Source organism: Lissotriton helveticus, chromosome 1_1 (assembly GCF_964261635.1).
Source record: "Lissotriton helveticus chromosome 1_1, aLisHel1.1, whole genome shotgun sequence".
In the NCBI taxonomy this organism is placed as follows: domain Eukaryota; kingdom Metazoa; phylum Chordata; class Amphibia; order Caudata; family Salamandridae; genus Lissotriton; species Lissotriton helveticus.
In genome coordinates, this window is record NC_136057.1 from 341,468,803 (window position 1) to 341,485,650 (window position 16,848).

The window sequence follows — 16,848 nt, forward strand, 5'->3', positions numbered from 1 at the left end:
ATCTAATTTACTTGCATATAAGAACATCTCACTTCCTGCTGAAGTACGGTAACCACCTTACATTAGTATGTGTGATGCCTCTGTCTTTATCCGTAGATTTACTATTGTATCTATATAATGTTTGCTCATTTTTTGTACAATATGGTACAATTTATTATCTTTTGTACAAATAAGCTAATAACATATTTCCATCTATTTTCCTTTCTCCCCCACACTTCCCTCCCTTGTAACATTACTCCTTGTTATTTTTCGTTTTATTGTTCCACAGCAGATAAAGTATGTATTATTTGATATCTTCAAGTTCTAGTTTTCTTCCGTATTATTTCTTGTATATTCATCTTTTCATATTTTTCAATTGATGTTCTATTTTGTCATTATTTCTCGCATTATTACTCCACTGCTGTTACATGTTCTAAATAAACTCAGACTTTAAACAAAGGAAGCTCAGCACTCACTGGGTGAATGCACCTACCGCAAGGATGTGTATGTGACTCTGAGATCACAGTCTCATCCTTCTGTGGTCGCTCAGATGCGTATCCTGATCCTCTCTATTAGGACATCATTAATGCTTGCTTGTAGTGCTATCCGGCGTTCTAGTTTGTTAGGTGCTCTATAAAAAGGGTCAGAAGTATTGTAAAATGACTACAGAGAGACCAGGACGTAGTTTTAAATGGTATTTGAATGGAAAACCATGATCGCTGAATAGGGCGAAAATTGCAAAAAGTTGACAGAAATGAGAAGTGGGTGCATTGGCTAGCAATTGTATGTGTAAAAAAAAAGAAAAGGACATCTGCTTGTGGGTCTGGCACTGCACTGACGGGTTGTTGCAGTGCCAGACTGCACTGTTGTCCTGATTACAAGCTGTACGGTACTGGTGGGGTGCAAACTCCGCCTGCCAAACTAACCTCACCGCGCAGTAACACCAAGTCAGTAGAGCGACGTTATGAGTTGAACCCCATATAAAGGGGAATACGCATGTGGGATCAGATTTAATGTCCGTAAAACCACACAGTAGTCCCAATTCCAAGAAATGTAACACATACAGTTACCACCTGCTCCCCGGAAGTGGTAAACATATGTGGGGTGGGAGGAGGGAGTAGCAGAGGAAGCGGAAGCTGAGTCCTGGCAGTGGGGAGTAGTGTTTGCTCTCCCACGGTAGAAGCAAACAAGGAAAGAGGCCTGGCTGCTCACGTGATTTCACCAGGTGGAATGATCTTGTTATCTTAAGATAATGCTTGTATTATTAATACTGAACTGAACTGTGTACAATTTCGATATCAAATCTTAAAGTGCCACGCCCCTCAGTTAACTGGTCCAACTCTGCATGCCAAAACACACTGGGAGAAAGTAAGATAAAAATAACCTACACCGAAACAATAGGGAATGAGAAACACAAAGACAAAGTTCTAATGACGCAACTCTCTGGGGTGTAAGTAGCCATGAGACAAACTTCATTAGAAAAGGAAGTCGGCAAAGGACTCGAGCGAATAAAAATGTTGTAGACATCTCATTGGAGGACCCAGGGCGGGGTATTGTTCTTCAAGAACCAAACATGTAACCCCCTCCAATCATCCAGCCACCTCAATACATTTACGTATTCCCATCCATCCACCACCCAAACCCATGCATTAAATCATCTTCTCCGACCCAACCATTCATCCATCTACACCCATTCGTTCCATCCATCAATGTATTCTCCTGTTCTCACACAACTCTCTTGTGTGTTCATGGATGCTTCTAGTGTGTTGCCTTTGTGTGCATGAGTTCCTGATTGCCTACATATTTCTGTGGGTCAGTGTGCATAGTATACAGCTCTGTGTGCTTGGATTACTGAGGTGCTCTATCTGTATGTTGTCTGTCCCTGTGTGCAGGCATTACACAAAAGTAAAACCTACTGCCAGTGCTTGTTTATTTATTGTACCCCACCGTATTGTGAGAAGCTGTCTACCATCCTCAGAATGTAGATGTTTGAGTCAAGTCTGCCCCTCCTCTTCTAGGTATCAAATGTGCATCCTTTGTACCCATGATCATATGCGCATTAGTGAGCCTAATGCCTGATTACCCCTTGTAAACGAGGATTCGTTTCTGAGCATCTCGTGGCTTCCCGTATAACTGGGAAGACCATCAGAGGCGCTTTTGTTGGCCTTTCTCAAGCTGCTGCCCTTCTTGTTAGCTTCCTCCGCAGCTGTGCTGAGGAGCAGCAGAGACGCGGGTCTCATTCTTACTCTGAGGACTGTCGCGTGCCTGTCGCGGGTGGTTGTGGGTCGTCTGCTTAACTTAATGGCACTGCGCGCCTATTTAAAGATACCACAGGCTGCGAGTACTGAGTTTTTCAGTGTATGCTTTTGGTTCGTTTTCTGTGGTTTGGTTGGGTTCTTCCACCTCTGTTAATGAAAAGAAGACATTAAAGCTCAAAAAGCCTGAAAATATGTTCCTTTTCTTACCTTTAGGGCTTTTGGGAGGGCGACCGCGCGTTGATGAAGGCCTACGGACCGATCTGCGGGTAAGAAGCACCACCCCTCATGCTCCGGCGACCTCAATGGGGCAGCTGTGTCACTTCAGGTCTCATGTCTTCAGATGGTGCCTGCAGGATAATATGGTATCAGCGCGCTGTGATTGTCGGCACTTCCCTTGAGAGAGCGCCCCAAAATACCAACTAAAAACAAATATACCTCCTGTTCCACCCATTAACATTTGAACCCCTTTCCTTATGCCTGCCAGAAATTGTAAATATTTTTGCATCATTTGTATTTTTTTGGTGTTGGGATTTTATTTTTGCAATATGGGATTTTATGTTTGCAATTTATATTAAGGATATTTTATTGTCTAATTACAAGTTTGGCGGTCCATAGGAGGTGGAGGTGCAGTGGCGGTTGGTGACTGCCACACCAGGGATCCAACCGATGTATTACAACTACGGCGGTCGGATCCTACAGAAGAAAGGCAGGGATCAGCGATCCCTGGAGGTGGAGCGGCAGTCTGAGGGCCACAATATGCTTGGTGGTGCCATTTGGCACCACCAAGCATATTACAACTTTCCTTACTACCAGTGGTCTCAAGGAGGTTCCTCCTCCATGCAACATCTGGCGATGAAGAAAGAAATGTGTATGGGGTGCATGCAGGGGGGCACATGTTGTGACCCCCTGTATTTTTGCACCCCCAGTTCCTCCAATGGAATGCATGGCATGGTGCATTCCTTCTTGCACTGGCGGTCCCTCGGTGGTGCTCTTTACCGCTTTCTATGAGACTTTAATCTGCAATGCCGCAGGACAGCCAAGCTGCCTGCCACCAGACAACGAAAATACTCGTAATCTGGTGGGTGGGCGAGATTTGAGTTTGGCAGTCCAGGAGTAGGGTGGTAGCATGGCGGCCCTAAATATTACCTAACATCCACTCTTTTGGATACCAAAGGACAGACTAGAGTTGTGTCAACTGGAGTTATTTGCCTCTGGGGCCTGACCTGTCAGTGGAGCAACAACTGATCACCAGGTGGCACCCCTGACCCTTAGGGTTGGGATGCAAAGCAGCCCCATATTTGCTTTGATGGTGGCGGTGGCCTAGGGTTAGAAACTCAGAACCCAGCTGTGAGAAGTTGGCCTGATAGGTGATGTTTCCAATTCTGGAACCACCGATTATCAGACCAAGCAATCCCTTATGGTGTCTGGTTGTAAGTCAACCTTATTAGACAAGCTATCCTAGGGGTAGCATGGACTAAGCAGCCTAAAAGCTTAACTTAAGAGGTCGTGTTAAGCGAGCTGTTTTACCACATACAATCCTGTAATATCAAATGAAAGGACACCACACAAGTATATATTATAAAAATATATGTGTTTATTACTAAAAACAATCCCCAGTATTCTTTATGAATAAAGGGGCACAAGCGTTAAATCAAAAGCACTGTTTAAACATACAAAGTTGCACGATTATGGATGAGGGCGGGGGCCACTCAAACCATATACTAAACAAGTGGTATAAGAGATACCAATCGAGCAGTGGTTAGGCCTAGGGCCTAGGGAATCGCTGGGAGCAGTCAGGACAAGCAATGCTCAAGTCGGGAATGGCCCACGGGATTCGGGTGCAGTGCGGAAAGCGCACGCATGCACCAATGTTAACCAATGGTGCGTAAAAGTTGTAAAGTTAAAGTTTAAGGACACTTCCGCTGAACCTAGAGGAACAAAACTTAAGACACAGACCCTAGAGATGTGTACCAGTGTGGGAACACCGGCGGAGCAAAGTTACCTCACCCACAGGAAGCGGGTGCATAGGGTCGAAGTTGAGTCGGGTTTCGTCACGCAGGCTCTTGGTGCTTGAAGCTGAAAGGGCTGAAGGCGGGGTGAAAGAGAAGTGTCCGGTGGAGTCCAAGGGTGGACTCAAGTCGAAAAGTACCTGAAAGCAGAGGGGACAGAGTCTGGGTCACTCAGCAGTGACCAGGGTGGAACCAGGACGGAACCAGGCAATGTTGGGCGCAATCAGGTGGTCGTTGAGGCGCTTCTCTCCGCTGTCACGTGGGCTCTGGGGCATCTGCGACGTCCAGGAGCAGGTCACGATCTGTCCCACGCAGGCTCTCGCCGTCGGCGCTGTCGGCTTCAGGATTGGAGCAAACAACACTTGGCAAAAGCAATCCATGCGGAACCGGGAAATTGCTTCTCACTCAAACCAGGAAGGTCAGAGTGGGGGCTCCTTTTCAGGGGAGCTGGTGTAGATCTGGAGCAACCAGATTCACAAGTCGGTTTTGTAGTTTCGTCGGCACAGGGACCACTAGCCAGCTGGCAAGTGACCGGGCCAACGCGTTGAGCCAAATGGAGCAGAAGAGCCCCACGCAGCACTCGTCGAGTGTGGAGGGCTGAACTTCGTTGCAAGAGTGGCTCAGGGTGGGGGCTTCTCAAACCCCGGTGTACAGCTTCGAGGGTCACTCGTGGGCTGCACGGTCAGCGTCTCGTGGTCAATTCAAGATGGCGTGCCCCACGCTTCCGGTCGCCTCCACGGGTCTCAGCTCTGCAGGGACTGTGGATCGGGCTGTTGGAAGGCAGGCAAGCTTGATCTCGTCGATCTCTGTTGCTCGAGTTCCGGCGGGAACTGCAACAAAGTAGACGTCGAGGGCTGGATGGTGCCTGTTTGCACAGGGTGGTCACTCCTTGACCACAAGGGAGATTCTTCGGGCTTCCACGTTGAGTAGGAGGTCCAAGGGTCCAGAGTTTCGTTTCTTATGTTTCGTTCAGGAAATCTAAAGTGCATTGGCACTGCTCCCACTCTTATTCGAATCTGGGGGGCGTGATTACCTGCTAGGTCCCCTCCTATGGGTGGGACCCAGGAAGGGGGTGGATACACCCCTTTCCTTTGATCCAGGCCGCCCTGGCACGAGGGCTGGAGTGCCCCAGAACCGGTTTGGCCGGATCATGCAAGGGGCAGCCTTGTGCGCCCCAAGCAGTGTCTGGTTTCTTTCAGACCTCCCTGCTACAATCCACTATCTCCTGTCTGGAGGGTGGTAAAACCCCCCTGCGACAGGAAACCCTTTGTCCAGGCCCCATTTGGCTGAGTTTCGGTCAGCTGCAGGGGTCCAGACCCGTGTCTGTGGCAGAGGCATCCATTTTGTGGATCTAAGGCCCTTTTAGAAATTAACCGCATTTAAGTAAAGTAACATGTCTCACCCCTCTAGAGGGGTGGAATGCTATCCCCGTCGCCAGAACTGGTGAGGGGATAGTATTCCAAATCGTATGACACCTTACACGACATGTTTTGATAAAGCCAAACCAAAGATGCTATATAACCGCGAGGATTATAAGGCACTTAAGAGTATATGGTATGGCGTTATCCTGAAACAGCTTAGGGAGTTGTTCCCGACAGCTGCAGACAGGCTCAGCTCATGCTAGAGCTCCATCTCACATTAAACCACGCACTCTGCCTCCAGGATTGATGAGGCCTTCCATAGGAGTGGCTCACAGGTTTATATGTGTCCAGATATAGGTTTAGATATAGGTATACTATATATAAGTAAGGGGTGATTACACCACCTTACCCCAGCTGAGTGATCAGCCAGTTGTGTCAATTTAAGAACCAGCCAGGGGTGGCAAAAGATATGCTGCAGCCCCTGGTAGGCCTTGGTGGCCCCTATGCCCTGGGCACCTATAGTGCATTATACAGGGGCTGACAAGGAGTCCATTTCCAATTGTGGTATGTACCTAGGGTACATGGAATCCATTTTACAGAGAGAGCAGATGGCCTGGGGCCCTGATTAGCAGGGAACCAGGTCAACTAAGTCAAAAAACCAGCTAAACACAGGCAAAAAATTCGGGGTAACCATAGTCAGGTAGCCACCTTCCTACATAACCCCCCCCCCAAACGAAAGGAGATAAGGCTATCCTTGGCCAGGTAAGCCTATATTGCCTGAGTGGCCATATAAGGAAGTACCTGCACTAGCATGGGTACCCCCTGTCTCATGGTCCACTAAGCAGTCCCTCACCCTTGGGGTATTAGAGGGTCTCCACCATAGGGAATCACTACCTTGGGTGTGTTTATGCAAAGTTAAAGGCTGGTTTGGATATGGAGTATTGAAGTGAGGCTCTACTAATTTAGGCCTTAGCTTCCTCCAATTATCTTCCACCATGTGTGCCTTTCTTTCTTTAACTGAGTTGCACTGTGCTCTCAGGGTCAACCTCTGGCTACCTAAAGCTGGAGGCTGGGTCCCTCTGTTTCGCTTGCTGGAGGGACAGTTCAGGTTTGGGCCCTTTGGGTCCCAGGTTTGGCTGTGCCCAACAGAATCCATCTGTGGGAGGTCCCTAACTGTTTTTAAGGGGGCTCCCTCAGGAGTTTTTAAAGTTTTCACCTCACTAGGGCTACTAGTTTTGGTGCCCCTAATCTGTTGATGGGGGTGCTTTATTTGACAGGGGGCCCTCTGGGTCTCACTGTCCTTCTTGTCCTCTGCAGCCCTGGGCTGGCTAAGGCAAGGTAGAGAGGGGCAGGTTACCTGCTCCAGACTGGGTCCCACCTGAGAAGGGTCCACTGACATCAGAGGTTCTGTCAGGCTAGGCCCAACCACCTCTGGGGCAGTTCCTTCATCAGGGGTAAGATCAGTTCCCTGAGGAGGCTGATCCTGTCCTAAAGTCTGGTGAGGGGGAGATTTCTCTTCCTCCTCCATGCTCTCAGTTTGTGTGGAGTTATCCATCATTTCAGGCTTCACAACACACATATCAGTTTGAGTTTGGGCTGTGGCCATCACAGCCCCACCAACCTTTTCAGGAGGAGACTCAGTTTGGGTTTCTGCTGTTATCATAACAGCTTTGCTATTCTGTTCAGGAAGAGCTTTTGCTAAAGATGGGGCAGAGAGTTTCTCAGCCCTACCAACCTTTTCAGGAAGGACATCTTGGATTGGGGCTGTAGCCATTACAGCCCCACTAACCTTTCCATTGGAATTTACCATTCTAGAATGGGTTTCCTGTTCAACCTCAGCCCAGGCTGAGATTTCCAAATCATTTCCAAGTAAACAGTCCACAGGCAAGTTTGATGACACTGCCACTCTCTTTGGGCCAATGACACCTCCCCAGCTGAGACTTACTACTGCCATGGGATGATTTGTTTTGATCTCATCAATGTTTGTCACCTGGTATGTGGCACCAGGTAAAAGTTGCTTAGAGGGGACTATACAGTCAGCCACCATGGTGATGCTAGCCCCAGTGTCTCTAAAAGCTTCAACTTTCAAACCATTGATGATGGGTTCTTGTCTATACTTGCTCAAAGTATTTGGGCAATCAGAGAAGTTGGCAAACCCCCTGCCAGTCTCATAAACAAGATCATTTGGGGAGGGGGACCTGGATAGGCCAGGGTCCTCCTGGGCTCCAAAAGTAAACCCACACAGATTCCTGGGTGTGCTCCCACTTCCTGGGGGATTACTGCTGACAGTAACAGGAGGTGTTGGAGCTGGCTTTGGAGGTATATTTTCTTTATTGTTATTCTTGGGACAACAGTTGTCTGTTTTGTAATGCCCAACCTGTTTACAGGCATAACAATAAGGCTTTTTCTCAGTTGAAGAAGTGTCTTGGGACCCACCCCCATCCTTGGAGTTTTGGGGCCCTGGGGAAGTCTTTTCTTTATTTTTATCCCCACCCTTATCTTGAGGCTTGGTAGACTCCTTCTTCTGGTTACTGTCCTGATTCTTAGGCCTAATCCTGGTTCTGACCCACTTGTCTGCCTTCTTTCCCAATTCTTGGGGAGAGGTCAGATCAGAGTCCACCAGGTGCTGGTGTAAGAGCTGGTTCTGACAATTACTTAGGATCTGCTCCCTCATAATCAAATTATACAATCCTGTAAAGTCATGTACTTTGCTGCCATGTAGCCAACCCTCCAGAGCCTTAGTTGCACAATCAACAAAATCAGTCCAGTCCTGAGTCTGTGTCTTCTGGGTGTCTCTGAACTTCAACCTGTACTGTTCAGTGGTTAAGCCAAACCCATCTATTAGGACACTCTTCAGGACTTTGTAATTGTTTGCATCCTCATGTCTAACAGTGAGGAGCTTATCTCTCCCTTTCTCTGAAAAGGAGTACCATAAGATTGCTGCCCACTGTTCCTCAGGAACCTGCTGTACCATGCAGGCTCTCTCAAGAGCAGTTATCCACTTGTGGATGTCATCCCCTTCCTTGTAGGGGGGCACAATCTTTGTCAGGTTTCTACTATCATAGGACCTGGGTTTCTCTTTAGGAATATTGCTGCCACCAGTGGCATCTAAGCCACTCAATTTCTGCTCTCTTGCCAAGGTAAGTCTAGCTTGAGCCAAGGTAAGTTTAGCTTGAGCCAGGGCTACCTCCTCCCTCTCTATTTGGAGTCTGACAGCCCTCATTCTGGCCCTATGCTCAGTCTTCTGAGAGGCAGTCATACCTCTCTCAGATTCTCTTGAGGCACTAGAAATATGAGAGTCCCCTGAGGGAGATCTCACTCTTCTGTTGCCTGGGAGAATGATACTGTGGGAATCTGGGGAGGTGCTGGCCCTCTCCATTTCCCAGTAGGTCTAAGTTGGCCTGGTTAAGCCTGGCAACTAGGACCTGGCTACCCCTCTGATCCTGATCTTCTGGGTCCTCTACATCTGAGTCCTCTTCCTCCTCCTCTTCTCCTTCTTCCTCCTGAGGGGGATCAGTTACAGGGGGTTTCTCTCCATCTCCTAACTTGGAGGGGACTTCATTCGCCCTCTCTACGTCATCCTGCTCTAGAATGGCTATCAGGATAGGACAGGTGGGACTTCTGCCCCTTTTTAACCCTCTTGATATGCACAAGGCAATCAAGTCCTTTCGGGTTAACTTGTCATAGCTGGAAGTTGCCTGGGTAAGGTCAACTGTCACAGGGGTAGACCCTGAGGCCACTCCTGTGTCAGACATGACTCTAGTGAGGTGTAAGTGGTGCACTTACCTACACTAAGTGTTTTCCTACTGTACCTTGCTAGTGAGTTGTAGTCAGGGTGTGCTAATCCCTTTAATCTACAACTACTAAGTTCAGTAGAACTTAATATGCTAAGCTTTTGATTTATATGTACCTAGAGGTACTTGATGTGATCTTTCAATTTGATAAAAAGATTGCAATGGTAAAACAACAGCAAGCTCAAATCCGCACCGCTGCTCACCAATGTGAGAAGTTGGCCTGATAGGTGATGTTTCCAATTCTGGAACCACCGATTATCAGACCAAGCAATCCCTTATGGTGTCTGGTTGTAAGTCAACCTTATTAGACAAGCTATCCTAGGGGTAGCATGGACTAAGCAGCCTAAAGGCTTAACTTAAGAGGTTGTGTTAAGCGAGCTGTTTTACCACATACAATCCTGTAATATCAAATGAAAGGACACCACACAAGTATATATTATAAAAATATATGTGTTTATTACTAAAAACAATCCCCAGTATTCTTTATGAATAAAGGGGCACAAGCGTTAAATCAAAAGCACTGTTTAAACATACAAAGTTGCACGATTATGGATGAGGGCGGGGGCCACTCAAACCATATACTAAACAAGTGGTATAAGAGATACCAATCGAGCAGTGGTTAGGCCTAGGGCCTAGGGAATCGCTGGGAGCAGTCAGGACAAGCAATGCTCAAGTCGGGAATGGCCCACGGGATTCGGGTGCAGTGCGGAAAGCGCACGCATGCACCAATGTTAACCAATGGTGCGTAAAAGTTGTAAAGTTAAAGTTTAAGGACACTTCCGCTGAACCTAGAGGAACAAAACTTAAGACACAGACCATAGAGATGTGTACCAGTGTGGGAACACCGGCGGAGCAAAGTTACCTCACCCACAGGAAGCGGGTGCATAGGGTCGAAGTTGAGTCGGGTTTCATCACGCAGGCTCTTGGTGCTTGAAGCTGAAAGGGCTGAAGGCGGGGTGAAAGAGAAGTGTCCGGTGGAGTCCATGGGTGGACTCAAGTCGAAAAGTACCTGAAAGCAGAGGGGACAGAGTCTGGGTCACTCAGCAGTGACCAGGGTGGAACCAGGACGGAACCAGGCAATGTCGGGCGCAATCAGGTGGTCGTCGAGGCGCTTCTCTCCGCTGTCACGTGGGCTCTGGGGCATCTGCGACGTCCAGGAGCAGGTCACGATCTGTCCCACGCAGGCTCTCGCCGTCGGCGCTGTCGGCTTCAGGATTGGAGCAAACAACACTTGGCAAAAGCAATCCACGCGGAACCGGGAGATTGCTTCCTACTCAAACCAGGAAGGTCAGAGTGGGGGCTCCTTTTCAGGGGAGCTGGTGTAGATCTGGAGCAACCAGATTCACAAGTCGGTTTTGTAGTTTCATTGGCACAGGGACCACTAGCCAGCTGGCAAGTGACCAGGCCAACGCGTTGAGCCAAATGGAGCAGAAGGGCCCCACGCAGCACTCGTCGAGTGTGGAGGGCTGAACTTCGTTGCAAGAGTGGCTCAGGGTGGGGGCTTCTCAAACCCCGGTGTACAGCTTCGAGGGTCACTCGTGGGCTGCACGGTCAGCGTCTCGTGGTCAATTCAAGATGGCGTGCCCCACGCTTCCGGTCGCCTCCACGGGTCTCAGCTCTGCAGGGACTGTGGATCGAGCTGTTGGAAGGCAGGCAAGCTTGATCTCGTCGATCTCTGTCGCTCGAGTTCCGGCGGGAACTGCAACAAAGTAGACGTCGAGGGCTGGATGGTGCCTGTTTGCACAGGGTGGTCACTCCTTGACCACAAGGGAGATTCTTCGGGCTTCCACGTTGAGTAGGAGGTCCAAGGGTCCAGAGTTTCGTTTCTTATGTTTCGTTCAGGAAATCTAAAGTGCATTGGCACTGCTCCCACTCTTATTCGAATCTGGGGGGCGTGATTACCTGCTAGGTCCCCTCCTATGGGTGGGACCCAGGAAGGGGGTGGATACACCCCTTTCCTTTGATCCAGGCCGCCCTGGCACGAGGGCTGGAGTGCCCCAGAACCGGTTTGGCCGGATCATGCAAGGGGCAGCCTTGTGCGCCCCAAGCAGTGTCTGGTTTCTTTCAGACCTCCCTGCTACAATCCACTATCTCCTGTCTGGAGGGTGGTAAAACCCCCCTGCGACAGGAAACCCTTTGTCCAGGCCCCATTTGGCTGAGTTTCGGTCAGCTGCAGGGGTCCAGACCCGTGTCTGTGGCAGAGGCATCCATTTTGTGGATCTAAGGCCCTTTTAGAAATTAACCGCATTTAAGTAAAGTAACATGTCTCACCCCTCTAGAGAGGTGGAATGCTATCCCCGTCGCCAGAACTGGCGAGGGGATAGTATTCCAAATCGTATGACACCTTACACGACATGTTTTGATAAAGCCAAACCAAAGATGCTATATAACCGCGAGGATTATAAGGCACTTAAGAGTATATGGTATGGCGTTATCCTGAAACAGCTTAGGGAGTTGTTCCCGACAGCTGCAGACAGGCTCAGCTCATGCTAGAGCTCCATCTCACATTAAACCACGCACTCTGCCTCCAGGATTGATGAGGCCTTCCATAGGAGTGGCTCACAGGTTTATATGTGTCCAGATATAGGGTTAGATATAGGTATACTATATCTAAGTAAGGGGTGATTACACCACCTTACCCCAGCTGAGTGATCAGCCAGTTGTGTCAATTTAAGAACCAGCCAGGGGTGGCAAAAGATATGCTGCAGCCCCTGGTAGGCCTTGGTGGCCCCTATGCCCTGGGCACCTATAGTGTATTATACAGGGGCTGACAAGGAGTCCATTTCCAATTGTGGTATGTACCTAGGGTACATGGAATCCATTTTACAGAGAGAGCAGATGGCCTGGGGCCCTGATTAGCAGGGAACCAGGTCAACTAAGTCAAAAAACCAGCTAAACACAGGCAAAAAATTCGGGGTAACCATAGTCAGGTAGCCACCTTCCTACACCAGCAATGCCTAAATAATATTTAGTAAACCAATGTCCAACTAGTGTTCAATCTTTGATTCAGGGTCAGTGCAGGGCGTGGCCGCTAACAGTTGTCAACCCTCAGTGGAATGTGAATTTCCACTGCCTCTGGTCCACTCTCACAATCTCTACTCACTTAATCATGAACTCCCCATGCACTCTGTGACATGTAGTCTTACACATTGCATTGCAGGAAATGGCAAAACAATCTTTGCTCTTACCTTAGACTGTGGGGGTGAAGTAGGCACAAGAATGCCCCCTCCTGTGGTGGCTCAATCAGTCCTGTGGGTCACCAGGCAGATTCCATCTTAGGTTGGATCTTTCCAGTGATCCATTTAAGTTGCAGTGAAGATTTAAGGGGCCCTGTGGGTGGCTGCTCACTCCAGCACTGCACCCATTTCCTTCTGTGAGATCCTCATTGGCTGTGTTGATTCCAGAAGCGCTGTCTCACTGTATAACATGATGAGTTGGTCCGCAGTATCCATCAGATGGGTATACAGTGATGATTGCAAGGGAGGATCAGACAAGTTGAGAAGATGAAGTGAGGAAAGATTTGGGCCAGTTATGTCCCTGTTTAGTTCGGGAGAATATGCCCCACTAACCCCCAGGCTGCTAATAGCCAGTCTCTGTATTTTTGATTTTTAACTACGCAAACATGAGATCCGGTGTGTACTCTGAGGGCCTGTAAAAGGATTGTACGTTTTTCTCAACCATGTATTTGCTCCATTCATGTGGGACATTATCTTTACGCACTCGACAGAGTGAACGTGGACTATGCTTGACTGTATGGAGACCGGAATCTATCTTGGATTTATTGTATGAGAAGGGTTCACAAAAAATGAAGCATGCCTAACATAGTCCAGCCTAAGTATCCTTCATGTTCTATTTCCAGTCTAAGAAGAGTTTATATAAATGCTCAGGAAATAGTTCAAAGTTTGTTTTCATCAATTGCACCACTTTCTAAATACTTCTCTGTGTTCCCAATGTTCATTAACACAAATCCATAGAAAGCAGTAGTTCTTGGCCAGGAAATCCGAGAACCATGGAGCGAAGTCCTGGCTTCAGCCATATTGCATCATCATCAATAAATCTTTATTCGGCTTAACCAGCCATAAAAGAGTACAAAAAAGGGCATTCAGTGCATCAACAACAGCAGCATCGATTTCCAGCGTAGGACAAATGATCATACAATAAAGTTACATTCTTCACTAAAATTCATTCACTGGGTCAAACGTGATGGCTTCAAATGCCAACATACAATAATTAAACAGACACTTAAAAACATCACGAAGGGAAACTATGACCCATGTCAATTTCTAAGTTAAGGTGCTTTTCTAGTGGCCTTTATGGGAGCTGAATAGTCCTCCAAAATTTCCAGATAGATTAAAATCCATAACCTTTAAAAGTGCACATTACATAAAATTCATTCAAAACAACCTCATATCAACTCATAACCCCATTAGGATTTACAGAAAACATTTTCAGGGCATATAAACAGTTCTGAACAATATGTTAAATACAATTCATAAATTATCAGGGACATGCGACTCTTTGAATACAGTAGTTACGGTGAGAAAACCCAGGGAATTCTTACTCATAACATTTCCTAATGACCAAAGATACTTTTATATAATTGTCTACTGCAATACAAATATCAGGGGCTGCCAGTGAGTGCAATCATTTAAAACTATCAACATATGTACAAGGGCGAATTTTCTTTAACAGTGGGATTAAAAATGTACTCCTTGCCGTTTTATATAAAGCGCAGAATAAGATAAAGTACAGAGTGCTTTGGCTTGTAAGATTATCACATGGACAAGGTGAGAGATCATTCACCCAACCACTCTGGCGTGGAAACGCCAGCAAAAAATGCAAAGTACCTAGAAATCTAGTTAAATAAAATCTAATCTGCAGATTAGTGGTGAATGTTAAATAATTTTGCAATGGGGCAGGGGGAGAAGTGCATGGGACCGATCTCATCCTGGTGAGGATAATGCACGTTTCCCCTTGAATGTAACGCCTCTTTGATAATGACTTTGGCGTTCAGTGGGATGCTTTCAGGACTATCATAGAAACGCCACAATCCGATTTCATAATATTTATCTTTCACGAAACGAAGCCATGGTATTTTTAGAGAGTTGGCCAAGTTTTGACAGTTTTGATATTGTATCACATTTGCCTAGCAGAGACGTCATAGGTCAGAATATGCAACTGTTTATGACATGCTAGGAACTGTGGTTTATTTGTGGCATGCTGCTGTGTAGTGCATTCCCCACACATGCTAATTTTCAATAGAGACAATGGAGACACTCCATGATGACTTCCTGCCTTCCCATCTCTGAAAGTCATTTAGCTTGTAATTTGGTGGAGTATCGCTCCCCCATGTTCGACTGATACTAAGCAGTAAGCAGAGTCTTAAGCTCTGCTTTAGGACAGTGTTCAGGATCTTTCCTCCTCTAATTATCCAATCCGGAGAATGAATGGACCTTCTTGTTTCAAAGAGACTAGGGTCTGAATCACCTTGAGCTACTCTTGATTTCTGGTAGATAAATGAACACGAGTCACAGAGAGATTAAGGGATCAGCTGATTCTGTCAATTTGATCAAGAGGAGAAGCTGACCATTGAATCAAGGTCTCCTGCTTCCAAAAATATGCATGAATCCCACTTCACAACATCTCCTTGTCCTGTGTCATGCACCATATCACACTAGATGTTGCGAGAGATCAATACTCCCTTGTCTTGCGCCATTTTAAAGAAAAGTAGAAAATGCACAGAAAACAAAATAGAACTTAATGCAAAATCTTAAGAAAGGAAATAGGCGGACCAAACCCAAGAACACTAAAAACCGACCAGATAAATAAATTAACTTCGCTCCTAAAAGGAAAACGATAAAACAAATGCTGTGCAGCCTGCCCTCGTCCTAAACTCATCTCCTCTCTCTTCCAAGTGATGCATGTATGCCGAGCCAAAAAGGAACTAAGAAGAACTAGGGTTTCCTAAACCTAATTTAGAATTGTTGAAAGGAAATAAGTGATTCAGCCAGTCTTGCATTCTCTTCCTTATCCAAATATCATATTGTGATTTAGGCAATGCAGCAGCCTCATGAGGCTTGATGATTACAGTCATAAAGCTTAGCTAGGGAAATTAGTACACTCAAATAGTCTCATGAGTAACTGCGGATTATCTCATATCTCCCTCCAAGATTAGTTTAAAGTCCTCATCCGGTGATCCCCTCACCTCGCGAGGGAGTCTCCCAGTGCCGCTTTCTAAAACTATGAATGCTACATTTTGAAAAATACAAAAAACTGTCTTATACAATGATGTAACAGTCTATTTAGCAATATTCAAAGAAGATACATATATTCCCAGAAGCTTGTGCCATCTTCGTACTTTCTTTGTTGCTCTAACGAAAGGTGTCACATCACACTGGATAAAGGATTCTTTCTTGTACAGCTACAGCAAGAACAGCTGTAAGTGCTTGTCACTAGAGGCGTATTTGTACATCCCCCCAGCATTTCATCACAACATTATGACAGCTCCTGTTCCCAAGATGGATGACTGCTGCTGCTTGCTCTATTGCTAGTAATGTGTGCTTATTGTGTGACTGATCTATGTGGGTGTTTGATAGTGATATCCTACCTCCCCACTGCTTCTACATTTCTCGATTGCATGGTTTGCAAATGTTAGTTGGAGGTAAAATTAATGTGAGGGCACATAGGATGCTTTCCACCTCCTATCTGAATCAGGGCTGAACTCCTGCAGTGAACATTGACTGTGTGATACTTTCTTCCATGCTCGGCTCTGAGATTCAGGGCTGAGTATGGTTTTTGTAAAGATGTTAGTTGATGAGACTCTGCGTTTAGTATGTTTGGTTATAAGATGACTATTGTGTTTGTGATGTAGGATAATACGTTATTGCATTGCTTCCAGAATGAATCCATGAAGGAATACATTGGTGTGGTGTGACCAATTCACAGTAGACACAGCAAAATTCCTTTGAGGATTTTATTAACACAGCTGTTGGTGCTCAGTAGTGGTCAATAGGGAATGCGGGGCTTGTTTGCATTCTCAGTAGGTTATTATCTATGCTGTTCAGCCCTTAGGGATTTGTCCTTTAAACCATCCATTTTGTGATTTCTTTCTCCCCCATTTCAGCTGTCTTAAGGTGCGGTGTACCTAGCATTCAGATTTGTGTTAGTGGGTTTCGTCTTCTGTATTTTTAATCAAGCCTTCTCAGTTTGATCCAGTAGAAGCCATTGACGGTCAGGGCCAGGGGTGCTTTCTGAATTCCATCTTCAGGAGTTTTAAGAGGGCCAGCTGATCAACGTTATTGGGTTGACCTGCCAGGTAGACTAGTGGGTTTTTTGGTGGCGTGACGGGCGGGCTGCGGCTCACAGCGGTTCACTGCGGAACACAGTATGGCAAAAGTTCCTCCTCCTCAGTAGTCACGTAAGCGGCAATGCTTTCCTCTCACTTCCT

The 16,848-nt window shown here is 46.8% G+C and overlaps 1 protein-coding gene across 1 annotated transcript in view; it reads left to right on the plus strand.

The window, feature by feature from the left end:
* The window catches only part of TBXAS1 (thromboxane A synthase 1), a 458,190-nt gene that overhangs the window by 329,490 nt on the left and 111,852 nt on the right, over positions 1-16,848 (plus strand). Inside the window, exon 4 of the mRNA XM_078673199.1 lies at positions 2,451-2,503. Coding sequence (XP_078529325.1) covers positions 2,451-2,503 — 53 coding nt within the window. The remainder of the gene's footprint in view (positions 1-2,450; positions 2,504-16,848) is intronic.